Source organism: Notechis scutatus, chromosome 4 (genome assembly GCF_049901735.1).
Source record: "Notechis scutatus isolate UNSWTSFEM ecotype Mainland chromosome 4, rNotScu1.2, whole genome shotgun sequence".
Lineage (NCBI taxonomy): Eukaryota > Metazoa > Chordata > Lepidosauria > Squamata > Elapidae > Notechis > Notechis scutatus.
Window position 1 is genome coordinate 105,149,268 of NC_142012.1, and position 13,319 is coordinate 105,162,586.

The following is a 13,319-nucleotide window of genomic DNA, read 5'->3' on the forward strand; positions in this document are numbered from 1 at the left end:
AGTAGCAACAAATGTTTTTGACAACTGTCCATATAAAGAGAGGATGGAAAGTGTAATGCTTTACAATTTAGAAAATCTGAACATGATACAGAATTTTAAAAATTACAATACACACCATGCAAAAAATGGATATGTTATTCCTTTCCTTCTTTTAGAATATTAACACTTGGGGTCATAGCTAATAAAATTGACTGACAGTGTATCCAGGCAGATGAAGGAATTGCATTGATAAACAATGAATGCTATAATTAAAATATGTTTATGATCATTGGTTGAGATGACAATAATAGGATTATCAGTCATTGGCTGATAGTCAATGGTACTTAGAGATCTGAAGAGTCTATGAATCAAGGGTCTCTATGATCTTATTGAACTCGTACGGACATGTGGATGAATGCACACTCACAAATTTTATTTTCTTTAAGGTATTTTTGGTTTTGTCACTGGATTTTAATATATGTCTTTTATTTATTTTACAAGAGAGGGGGGAGGGAGGGAGGGAGGGAAAGAAGGAAGGAAGAACAGAGACTGCAGGCTTTCTCGAATGTGCTTACATTTTATTTTGTGAGGGCTAAGGGAAGATATGTCAGGTCATTTGTTATTTACTTCCTTTTCCCATATTCTTTTCTGTGTGGTTAATATACCAGATTCAAACTAAAATAGTTAAAAGGAATGTTTGGGTATTGACTCCAAACATCTCAGTAATTTCGAAGCATCTATGAAGTTAAACATTGGGAAAGAAAATATTTTTTTTCTCTCCTTTATATGTCACATCAGAAACAAAGTATTTAACATGTAAACCTGAAGCACAGTGGCTATTAAGAAGTGCAGTACTAAATCAGACAAGAGGCCAATTTGTTCCAAAAAGCTATGATTAAGCTTAAATGTAGGATATGAGTACAATAGCCAGTACAGGCTTGAGTTCCCCAGTGGCTGTTAGCAAAAGAGATGCTGCTTTGATACTAGAGAAATTACATAGGCTTCATGATTAACCTAACATATAGTATAGAACAGATATAGCAGATAACACCTAATATGACATATAGCATGGCATAACAATTTTATCTCAGTCATAAACCAGCATAATCTTCGTGATTAGTAGTTTTATTCTCCATGGATCTGTCTAATCCTTTTAAAAAAGTGTCAGTGGCCATCAATGCTTGGCAGTAGCAAATTCCAACTTTTACTACATATCACATGAAGAACCATTTCTTTTTATCTATCCAGAAATTTCCACCCTTATATAATATAATGAAAGATATAGAAACTTTTTTCCCCCTATTGATGTTCTTCATACCATGCCTAAATTTTTAGGAGTATATCATATCATTTCCCCCACCCCCTGCCATCCTCCAGTACACTAAAAAGTAGCATAGTCAATTGCTGGAACATTGTGCTTCTCCCCAGCATCATGAATAACTTCTTATTTTAGAAGAAAAGTGCTTGAAAATGGAGGAAACACCTCTTGAATTAGCCCATTTTTTTGGGGGGAAATACAAACTCTTTGAGACAACACAACCTATTTTGCACACGTCTATATTTTCTGATCAAATAAATAATGTATGCTTTTACCCTTTGCACATATAGATTTTCTTCAGGCCCTTGATCGTATACTTACTCTTTAATTAATCTTTTTCAAAACTACGATATAATTTTTAAAATGATTCAATATTTTCCAGGTGTTATAATGCATTTTTAAATAGAAAGATTATGATATTGTCTGTATTATTTTTAGTGTTTTGAAGGATAACCCTAAAAGGAATTTGCAAAGTCAAAAGACCTTTTCTAGTCAGTCATCATCCTCAGAACATATTTAAAATTAAAATTGACCCAAAGGCATTTATGTTGATTGGCGCCTAACCCGGCTGCTCACTTGTAAGAGACATTTATATTGCACAAAATTTCCAAGATCTACTTAATTCCCAGTTCCAGTTTTTTAGATGTTGTAACACAATGGCTAATTTAGTAACCAACTGTAGCAACAGATTAAGGCAACTCCTAAAGAAAACAGATTCTGATAAACTAATATGGACATATAGAGAAGGCCTGATTCTTTGTGAACTATCTGCAGTGAGGACAAGCAAAGTTTCTTCAATGGGCTACAAAACCCCTTTCTCCTGAAGTTATAGATGGCCTCAGCCCTCCTTGCTTTTAAGAAACAAGTAAAAGTAGTACTTTTTTTTTAATTATTGCAGAGTCTAAATGTTTTCTGGACATCTATCATAGCAGTTTGTGCTATATTGCAGTATGTTGTATTCTGTTGTATTGGGTTGTGTGGTTTACTTCCTAGAATCTGTATGGATTTGGGTAGCCTAAAAATGCTTTCTAGAAATGTTTTTTTAAAAGGCAAATTTCAGATGCCATCTGGTTTTGTGCTTTATCTGTTATGTGTTTGATGATAAACATTACGAATGAAGGTGAATATACTTGTCCCAGGATAATGGTGCATGATCCAATCTGGGTCAGTCAATCCCTGGGACCAGAGGTTTTGTCTTCTGAGCTGGAGCCCATCTTCAAGGAATTTCTCTACAACTAGCTTCTTCTAAAGAGAAGTTCCCTGAAGATGGGTTCCAGCATGACTCCAAAAGCTTGGCAGACAGAACCCCTGGTCCCGGTGACCGACCCAGATTGGATCCTGCAATAAACATTATTTTTTATCATTACTAGTTGTTTCTTTTTTTTTCAGGCACCTTTCCCAAAAGTATTAATTTAGATCAGGTTCTGCCCTGTATTCCTATAAGAATGTCTAATATAAATAATTAGCTCAATTTTTTTCAACATCCTTAACCTTAACCTTTTAAAAATACATTGTTGAACTTCCTTCTCATTTAATTCTAAAAAAAGGATTCCTCCATTGATAATATGAATACCAGCTGTTAGGTGCACAAGGACAACTCGGTCCACCTCCTTAAGAGATTGGTGCCTTCCCTGTCATACCAAAAGAGTGGGAGGAAGCTAACACTTCACAATTCATTCTTCTATCAATTGTTGCTAGATAGATCTGGCATCATCTGGCTGTCTATCTAATTTCCTGTTTCTACTACATCAGTTACTATTATTGACAAAAAATATTGTTTTCCATGTTGTTATATATGATACACAACTCAGACTCTTCTTGACCTCAATTATTTTTGAGTAGGGTAATAATTTTGATATAAAAAAATTGAACTGAGCTAAGAGAAAAAAAAGTTAGCATAAGAAACACTTGTAGGAAAACTACCAGTACATTTACTGAGTACCTGAAGTGGTACGTCACACCATCATATGTTTGAAGGTATGAGTTTGCTGCGTTTAGTTTTGCAGTGAATAAAACACTGGATGTTTTATTAATCAAATGTCAAGTGTCAGGGAAAAAATTTTTTTTTAAAGCTACATCATTTTGCCAATTACTTTTTGCATCGAAATTTTGGGATACCCAGCCCCAGTAATCATATATATTTCTTATGTACCATATTTGCCGGCGTATAAGGCGACTGGGCGTATAAGACGACCCCCAACATTTCCACTCAAAATATAGAGTTTGTTATATACTCGCCGTATAAGACTACCCTCTTCCACACACCTTCCACTTTTGCACTTTTTTTTTTTTTTTTGACGCACTTTTCTGCTTTGGACAATTTTGAAATGAGCTAATCCAATTTTGAACCAAGAATATGCCAATAGCTATGGAGTTTAGAAATGAGTTTTAAAAATATTTTTCATTGCTTACCATTAAGCGTAAAATATGTTGTAAATAAAATGAGAACACAGGAAACGTTCTCTTCTCAATACAGCTGATCTCTCTCTCTCTCTCTCTCTCTCTCTCTCTCACACACACACACACACACACACACCAAAAACCCGGACACTATTGGCAAATCAAATAAATAAATAAATAAATAAATAAAATATATTTATTCAGCAACTTCTGAATGTCTTTGCAGTGATTTTTCAGCAATACAAGATTCAACAGGTATATCTCAGTCAGTACAAAAAAAAAAAAACCGTCTGATTCTAATGACAACTACTTTTCAAATTAGGTAACTGTGTAAATGTTCCTACAATCTCATAATTTACTTGTAAGTTGGTTAATGATTCTTCCTGACTCTAAATGAGTTTTGTCTTATATGGTGGAATTCTGTCTTTTGGAAGACTGTTGTACAAACTTTTCTGATGAATCTATCTCTCTTGAAAATATTCTTCCTGATTTTCAGAATGAAAACTAATTGTTTTGAAAGAAGGTATGTTCAGTGAAATAAAGAGTAATTGACTAATAAAAAAATAATATAAGGGACACTAAATACACATTATAGAATACAATATGAGGTTTATGTATGCATGTTTTCTGATAGAGGTATTTTTATAAGAGCTATAGAACATCATAGCATACTCTTCACAATTTGTAATAAAAAAGGCTTCAATGCTGGAAAAGGCAGAAGAAAAAACGAAAAAGAGAGTGATCAGCAGCAAGTTAGATGGGCTTGATTACAGCAGTATGTTCTTGGAAAATCTGAAAGACAAAGGTAGGGAGATCGTCATGGAGAAAATGTATCTATCTGGGAGTTGAAAATGATCTGATGGCAGATAATCAATCAATGTCCTTGTGAAAGTAGGAAGTTGACTCCACAAATCGTATCTTCTTAAAAATCACGAAATACGGGTATTCATGATATTTCCCCTTCCCACTTTATTATCAAGGTGGCCAGATTCTTCTTGTCAGGTGTTTTTCTATGTACAGGTAGTCTTCAACTTATGACCACAATTGAGCCCAAAATTTCTGTGTTAAGTGAGACATTTGTTAAGTGAATTTTGCCCCATTTTACGACCTTTTTGTGCCACAGTTGTTAAGTGAATCACTGCAGTTGATAAATTAGTAATCTAGTAGTTAAGTGAATCTGGCTTCCCCACTGACCTTGCTTGTCAGGGAGCAAAAGATGATCACATGACCTTAGGACACAGCAACGGTCATAAATATGAACTAGTTGCCAAGCATCTGAATTTTGATCACATGGAGATGCTGCAAAGGTTGTAAATGTGAAATACAGTCATAGGTCACCTTTTTCACTAAATGGACAGTTGTAAATCAAGGACTACTCATATTATTATTATTGGAACTATAATCCCTCAATTACTTATAAAGTGTCTGCTTTTGTGTAGGAACTGACTAGCAGAAGACATGATAATGGATGAGACATAGTTTAGCAGGTCCATCTATTCCACCACTGTTTAATTTTAGTTTCCTCAAATGTTCTAACTATTCTTCTATATTTTGGTAAGCTCCGAAATAATACTAGGTAAATAAATTATTTAGGTATCATTGCTAAAATTTATAGTATTTGTGTCTGAAAGGTTCACAAATTCTGTTAGTTGGTTAAAGCTGTAATGTTTTATACTTTTATGTTCATAATGCTAACACTTAGTTGTTTGTTATATTTTATTGTTTACAATGGTTTTTGCTTTTCTGATTATCTCAAGTCCCTTAGAATTTTTATTTCTTTTACATTGGGTTTTATATAATTTTATTTTACATTTTATGTTGAATTTTGCTACAACATAGCTTTTGTGGGTCTTACTGTTAAGACTAACTACAGTTTCTCTACATAGATCTTAGTGCTGTAGCATTTTATAGTTTTGTGTTTGCAATTTTGTATTAGTCATTCCTTGTAACAGCGGTCACCAACCGGTGGGCCATGGCCCACTGGTGGTCTGTGAGAAAATTTTGGTGGGCCGCAGAGAAATCTCACCTCTAGAGCACCCCCACAAAGCAATTAATCCAGGCTGCGCAGAAACACAAGGCTGCACCGCCCACATGGCCTGCGGGAACCCGCCCTACCCACTCACTCCTTACCTGGCAAACTTGCCTGCTAAGGCAGGGGTCCCAACCGCCGGTCCGCGGACCGGACCGGCGCGGAACAAGCCTACGCGCTGGTTGCTGGCGCCGCCATCTTTTTGGTAAAAAAGCAATTTTTCGTCAAAAAGATGGCGGCGCCAGCGGGTGAGCTTTTCCGGTAGAAAGCCATTTCTACCCGAAAAGCTCACCAGAAGCTGCGCGCATTTTTTGACGAAAGATCACTTCGTGACGCACCGGAAGTGATTTATCGTCAAAAAAGATGGCGGCGCCCAGCTGACGCGGAACCGGGCATGGCGCCCAGCTGACGCCGGAACCGGGCCGCGGCGTCGAAAAGGTTGGGGATCCCTGTGCTAAGGTGCTATTTTTCCTTTTTCCGACCATCATCTGTTCTGCTGTGCCGGGAGATTTAGATTAGCTAGGAAGCAGGAAATGGTTGGATTTCTTGCTTTCTAGCTAGTCTTTAGATCTTCGGCTCAGCACAGCCGAACCTCCCTTAGGACTGAAGGTTTGCTTGCAAGCAAATTCAGTGCAGACTCACGCAAATTTGAAAGACTGAGATAGCCGATGGCAGATAGATATATCACGGAATGATTCTGTGAGCAACTAAACCTGCCTGCCTGCTTTGCCTGATTTTGGGTAAAAGTTGCTCTTTTTATAAAAAATTCAATATTTATATAAATATTTATAATATTTACATACAAGCCATGCCCAGCCAGTCACATGACCACCAAGCCACATCCACAAATTAAGCCATGCCCACAGAACCGGTTAGTGGTCCCTGAGATCTAAAATTATGAGTTTGATGGTCCGAGGTCCAAAAGGTTGGCGACCCCTGCCTTATACTGTATTTTATATTCTAGGCCATCAGTCCCCTTTGTGGCTTGGTGGACTGATTGGGAGAGAAGAGAAGTTCAACTCGCACAAGCGGTAGGCAAGGGTGCATGTGCATGCACATGTACCTTGACTGCAAGTTGAGCTGTGTGCACTGTGTGCTGGTCCGCCACTCTGGTGAATCGACCAGCACGTGCACCGGTCCACCACTTATGCGGCCCTGTTGTGAATATGCTACAACCTTGTAGTGGACCACAGCCCGGGGGTTGGGGACCCCTATTCTAGGCCATTACAACTAGAATGATTACAAACCCCCATATTTCTATATGAACTTATGCTGATTAATCACCCAAATAAAGATTAAAATCCCAAGCTTGATAAATTAGCATTTTAAACCACATATTATTTTGATATTTAGGGCCATCACATTTTAAAAGGAAGATAGTAAACCTAGACTATTATTTCATGGGAAGAAAATTGACATAGTAAAATATTCAGAAGAATGTGGGACTATAACTTCCCACTAAATCAGAGGTCACCAATCTCTTGGACCTCAGGGACCACCAAACTCATAATTTTAAATCCCGAGGACCAGAGACCCTGGGAAAATCCCTAAAAAAGTCTGCAGGAAAATTCCCCACCCCATTTTCCTACTGATCGATCATTCTTTATTTGGGATCGCAGGATACCATCTCCAGCTCCATTCTCAGGGGGAGAGAGAGAGAGAGAGAGAGACTTTTGGCTTCATGTAAGGAAAGCAGCAGAAGTAGAAGAAGTCCTTCTTTCTCTCCCCCAAACTCCGCCAAAAATGAGTCTTTGTGAGACTTGTCGTGCCAGTGTAGCCTCTTGGAGCAGGATGCTTTGCAGGGTCCCAAAGACTCATTTCTGGCAGAATTTGGGGGAGAGAAAGAAAGACTTTTGCTGCTTTCCTTGTGTGCAGCCAAAAGCAGAAGAATAAAGAAGCAGAAAGAAGCAGCCCGGTGGCCAGGTGAGGCGCATGGGGCACGTGGGGCAAGTTCCCTGCCTCTGGCCTTTCCCTCTCTCCCCTCACTACCTCGTGTTATTTGCAATGCAAGCGACACAAGCCTTGTGTTCCCATGTGGGTGGTGCAGCCTGGATTAATTGCTTTGGGGGTGACATTTCTCTGCGGACCACCAAAATTTTCATGCGGACCACCAGTGTTCCCCGGCACAGTGGTTGGCGACCGCTGCACTAAATCACAGAAAGTTATCTTTAAAACAAACAAAACAAAAACACTATTTTGAAAAGTTTTGACAAAGACACCTTTCATGTCTACAACTCAGATGCTCTTTTTTTTTATTATGACAAGGAAAAGGAATGTTTTTGCAGAGCAGTTCACATATATTTTAAACACTATTTTCTGGTCTATGTAGTTGTCCATCAAGAGGATGGCAAAACGATCAAGACAGCACACCCCATATCTACATGCATACCTATGGGGTGAAAGTAAAAAAGGGACAGACTTAGATTGTGTGGTTACACTGTTAACTTCTTTGACTCACGGTCCCCCCTGTTCCCCTGCTCATTCACCAAACATTATCATAGGTGGCATATTTGCAGTATTACATTGGTACCATGTCACTGAATTTCAATGACACATTCTTGGGTGCATCTGAGTGCAGCTATAAAAAGGGGGCCGGGAAGGGGAAAGAGTTAAAGGCGTCACACTCCAATCAGTGTACAGGAGAAGTTTTGTTTAAAGAGAAAAGAGAAATAGATAGCTGGAAAAACAGACAAAGAATAATAAGCATTATGATTTGAACTGAGATGAGATAAATAAAATAAAATTAAGAAAGTTAAAAGAGGCGAGAAGCTATATAGAAAATGGAAAATGGTAATAAGATATGGAATGGTATGTAAAATGAATATGAATTTGAATTTGTGTCTGTACGAAGAGATGTAACCCGGGATCAAGCAGCTTTCAGAAAAGATGTTTTATGTTTTGTTTTTTTGTGTATTGTCTTTGAAAATTAATAAAATTAGTTTTTAAAAAAAAGGGGGGGGGGGCAGGGAGACACAGGCAACCCAAGTCTCCCTGATATGCCCACCTACATGCGGACAAAGTTTCAATTGTAGTTGTGTTGTATAGGAGAGGAATCTTGTACCAGACATGGGGTATAATAAAATGAATGAATCCTTGTATGCCACAGAGATTTTTTTAAAAATGCACTATATTATGTTTGCAGTATAAGATTATTGATCACTACCTCATTTTGCTTTAATTGTGGTGACAATATTTAGCCAACTAAAAAAAGAAAAGAAATGAAATGAAATGCACTAAAATTTTATTAGAGCCCTGAGGTTACTTCAGAGGGAAAACAGTGCCAGCAACCTCTTGCTTTAGAGCTTCAGTTGCATTTAATGCATTTTTATCAATAACTCAGCGGTTCATATTACTACAACTCCATTGAAATTTTCATGCTGGGAAATCTAATTCATCCAATACACGAATCCATCACTTACATGCCTCTTTCTCAAATGCTACACAACTTCCAACCCCCTAGATTGGTCTCTAAAACAAAAACAAAAACACGAAGGGGTCCTTCGATCAATAATGGAATCCCTCTGATTCTGGTACCAGCTGAATATTTTCTCCAACTTTGCTTTTGTTCTTCTGGGTTAGAGTCCCACAAGGGAAAGGGTTTGTTTTCACTTGCAGCCTCATCAATACCTAAATCCTGGTGAACAAGTGACACTGAGAAGCTGTAATCAATAGCTCCCTCTGCGTTTTTTCTTCTGGTCAAATGGTTCAGCACTACTGACAGGCCTGACACTTAGAACATGATGCTAAATCTTTATCAACAGCCAGCTAGGTGACTGGCAGAACTACACTCAGGGTGGTCATTAACGCTCATGGCAATCTGTGAATAAACTAACTCCTCAATAATGTGTTTGTTTAGAAAAAGGTGAGGGAAAAAAAAAAATATTCCCTGCACACTGTATTGATTGCTTTTGAACGGCATTTAGCAATTTCAGTCTGAGGATGGGAACACAATGTTGTACAACGTTGATGCTCTGCTTGTTAGGGGTTTTCAATTTGATACAGAGAAAAATTGACCATTCTATTATACTGGCTGATAAACTGGATGGTTACAGAAAGCTGCCAAACTGTCAGAAACAGATCAGTGAGGCCATAATAGAAACAGCTGAAACATCAAGTCGTAACACACAACAGAAATTGCACTTAGCAAAAAATAATGTTTTGGCTTGCTCGTGTCCTATTGCTTTTCCTTCCCCTGCTCTCTAATACAAACGAATACTGTAATATGAACCAGCATGAGTTCCAGTTTATGGCTAGCCACCTAAGGAATTAATGCACAAGTAGGTTTATGTGCCTAGCACATTCCAAATCAATGCTTCACACTCTTCCCCTAACTGCACAATTACTCCATTTAGCCTTGAATGTTTGGAACATTTAGAGTGAACAACACACTTCACTTATACTAGATCAATGTTTGTGTCAAGTTTTAGCTTGAATGATAATGTAAGTATGTAAAATTAGGGAAGGAGGGAAATTATACACAGCACCTTTGTCAGCAGGCTGCTAAAGATACTTTATTTAAGTCACAGAAGAGTCGTTTATGATAGTCTTGGTCTAATCAGCCCAACATTTCCCAATCCCCAAGGGTCCAGATGATTTCTTTTTGATTCTCCTATACTATTCTAATGAGATTTTTAATTGAACTTTATGGGTTCCCTTTGAGGACAGCAGCCCTCACCATTAATCTAAACTGCTGTAAACTATTTGAAGGGGTTTTTTTTCTGCAAAAAGGTGAGCCATCTCCACCATGTCCTTGGCATAATTTAAAGCAAAGATGTTGCATTTCTCAGCTGCTGCCGGCACTTTTTCTACTTTCTCATAAAGTTGAAGGTCAGTGTATGAATTATGCGAATTAACCCGACTACAAATGGAGACCTGTAGCATGTACACTCCAGAAATTAAGTAGACAAGATCTGCAGAATAAAGCTCCACACAGCTTTTATTTTAGGAAAGCGTATTAGCAATGGTTGAAGTGAAGAACTTTAAAAAATATATATATAATATTGACAATTCAGGATCTCAGTAAAATATAATTTTAATTATTTAGCAAATTAAATCATACTTGGGCAAAACTTATAAATACATCCATTTGATATATGCTAGCTGCCGTGCATTTTGTGAATGATGTATAAAAAGCAATGTATAGATTTGCTGAAAATAACTGTTCAAGATTAATGAACTGATTCAGCAATTTTATGTGAGTGATGGGGCTTTGGTGAATAGAGATATCTTCCTTTAACTACACAGAAGCATCAACTCTAAAAGGCCAACTCAAGGAAGAGCTTCATACATGCCCCTATTTAATGAAAATAATTGCATTATTTTCATTAAGTAGCTACTGCCTTACATTCTGTAATGAGCCATCTAGAGAAACCCGGAAACTATGTCAAGATGCTTTTCATTGACTACAGCTTGGCCTTCAATGCTATACTGCTGAGCATCCTTATCGAAAAGCTGACTGACTTGGATTTTCCCTCTTCCATCTGTGACTGGATCAAAGACTTTCTGAGGGACTGACCACAAAAAGTGAGGGCTGGGTCTGTCATATCCACCTCCCTGAAGCTTAGCACTGGCTCCTCACAGGGCTGTGTGCTCAGTCCTTACCTGTATTCACATGACTATTGTCTGACTCATCCACTGTGATCATTAAGTTTGCAGATGATACTACCATATTGGGTCTCATTACAGATGGAGACGAAACAGTGTACAGGAAGGAGGTTCAAAAATTATCCTCATGGTGCCTAGAAAACAACCTGCACCTGAACATCAGCAAGACAAAGGAGATGGTGTTAGACTTCTGGAAGGAGAGGAACCTGCCCCACTTTACATTGAGGGGGGCTGTGTGGAGAGAGTTTCCTCCTTTAAATTCCTGGGAGTTTACCTCAGGGAAGATCTTACTTGGAAAACCATCACAACCCAGGTGGCCAGAAAGGCCAAAAGAGACTCCATTTCCTTAGAATCTTGAGAAAGAATAAAATGGAACAATGACGGATGACCTCCTTTTACCGGTCCACAATAGAAAGCGTTCTCACATATTGCATTACGGTGTGGTATGCTGGCTTGATAGCCATGGATAGAAAGACATTACAGAGGATGATGAGCACAGCACAAAATACCCTGGGCTGTTCCCTGATACTACCAGATGACATTGCTAGGGCTCGCTGCCTTAGAAGAATGAGGAAAATTCTCAGGGACGACTCACATCCCGCTCAGCACTTCTTCAGTCTCCTACCATCAGGTAGGAGATATAGAAGTATAGCTAGCCACACCAACAGGCTGAAGAACAATTTCTACCCGTGGGCTGTCAGACTTCTGAATGGAAAATAACTTCATGTCAACATAGTATGATAGACTTGCAGGGCCAGCGTGTTGTGCAACAAGGTCACATAGTGTAATAAGATTGGGACTGGGTTGGGGACTTCTGCCCTCACTGTGAGTTGTGTTGGGGGTGGGATGCACAAAGGGAGGCTCAGCCAATCTCATTCTACACATGTTGTACTCTGACAATAAAGGTAATAATTAATATTTTAAAAGCTGCTTTTGGTAGAGATGTTAAGTCTACCACAAATCCACACTAACAGGTACAAATATTTCTACTCATTTTCCTTTAATAGGTAAAGCAAGATTATGGTAAGTTTAGTTAAAGGACCATCAGCTATATAACCATGCTTTGGAGAAATCATGCAATCATGCGCTTAATATGGATTAGATTCAATGCTTGCTCCTACCAATCTAGCAAAGCAGGAAAAGGGACATATGCTATTCCAGTGGAGTTCCAATTTTCTGGAGCGGATTTTTTTGAGCCACAGAACACAAGGAGAAAAGATAATTAGTAAACTTCCTCACCTTTATACCCACCACCATTCCACTATTTCTCTTGGATAGAAGATATCCTTCCATTTACAGGAATGTTTCTGGATCAAACCCCATCATTTTCTTTTAATTTTTTTTTTAAAAAAAGAAAAATATTCAATGTCTTGACCCGAGATCTGGTATAGTAAATAAATTCCAGCATAACTGATTAATTTTGTGTTAAATTATAGCTGCCTTTTCTGTAAAGAAAGCAATGAATGTTGGTGTTCTGACCAAGGTTTCCTGAAACAGTAACAATCACACGCTGTTCCCAACCCCCCCTTTTTATTTCAATGGTTGTGAATTATATGCTTTCACAGCCCGTAATGAGTCCCAAACAGTTTATGAATAGTCCAACAGAATCCTGCCACAGTCATTCGGGATAAGGCTGATAAGCACTCACTTTTATCTCCCTTGAAATTCTGCCAGCGACTAAATTGCCAATTAGCTGTACTAAGGCCAAACGGAGCACAAAGTCAACAGAGCTTCAGATTTTAAACCGACCAGAATTAACAAAATTGCTTCCTGCAAAGGCTCATGTCCCTTTCCTCTTCCTTTATGTCTTATGGGGGGAGGTAATCATCTCCAAGCCTTACTCCCGAGTCACCCCTTTTGTCTTAACTGTTCTTGCCTTCTGGCAGCTCTGCACAAGCATGCACTGGAAACAGGCTCCCCCTGTTCCTCTGCCTTGCTGATGTCAGATTCTGGAGGCTCTGGAGTCAGCACATAACTCTCAGATGGCCC

At 38.5% G+C, this 13,319-nt stretch overlaps 1 protein-coding gene across 9 annotated transcripts in view; it reads right to left on the minus strand.

Annotated features, from left to right (window-relative positions):
- The window catches only part of MGMT (O-6-methylguanine-DNA methyltransferase), a 234,604-nt gene that overhangs the window by 15,345 nt on the left and 205,940 nt on the right, over window positions 1-13,319 (minus strand). Inside the window, exon 6 of one of the 9 annotated variants that reach the window (XM_087964310.1) lies at window positions 4,382-4,489. The exons of the other annotated variants lie outside the window; for them this stretch is intronic. Within the exon in view, the coding sequence (XP_087820436.1) occupies window positions 4,451-4,489 (39 nt within the window). The 3' untranslated portion in view covers window positions 4,382-4,450. Of the gene's footprint in view, window positions 1-4,381; window positions 4,490-13,319 lie in introns of those variants that run through there. 9 annotated transcript variants of the gene reach the window in all.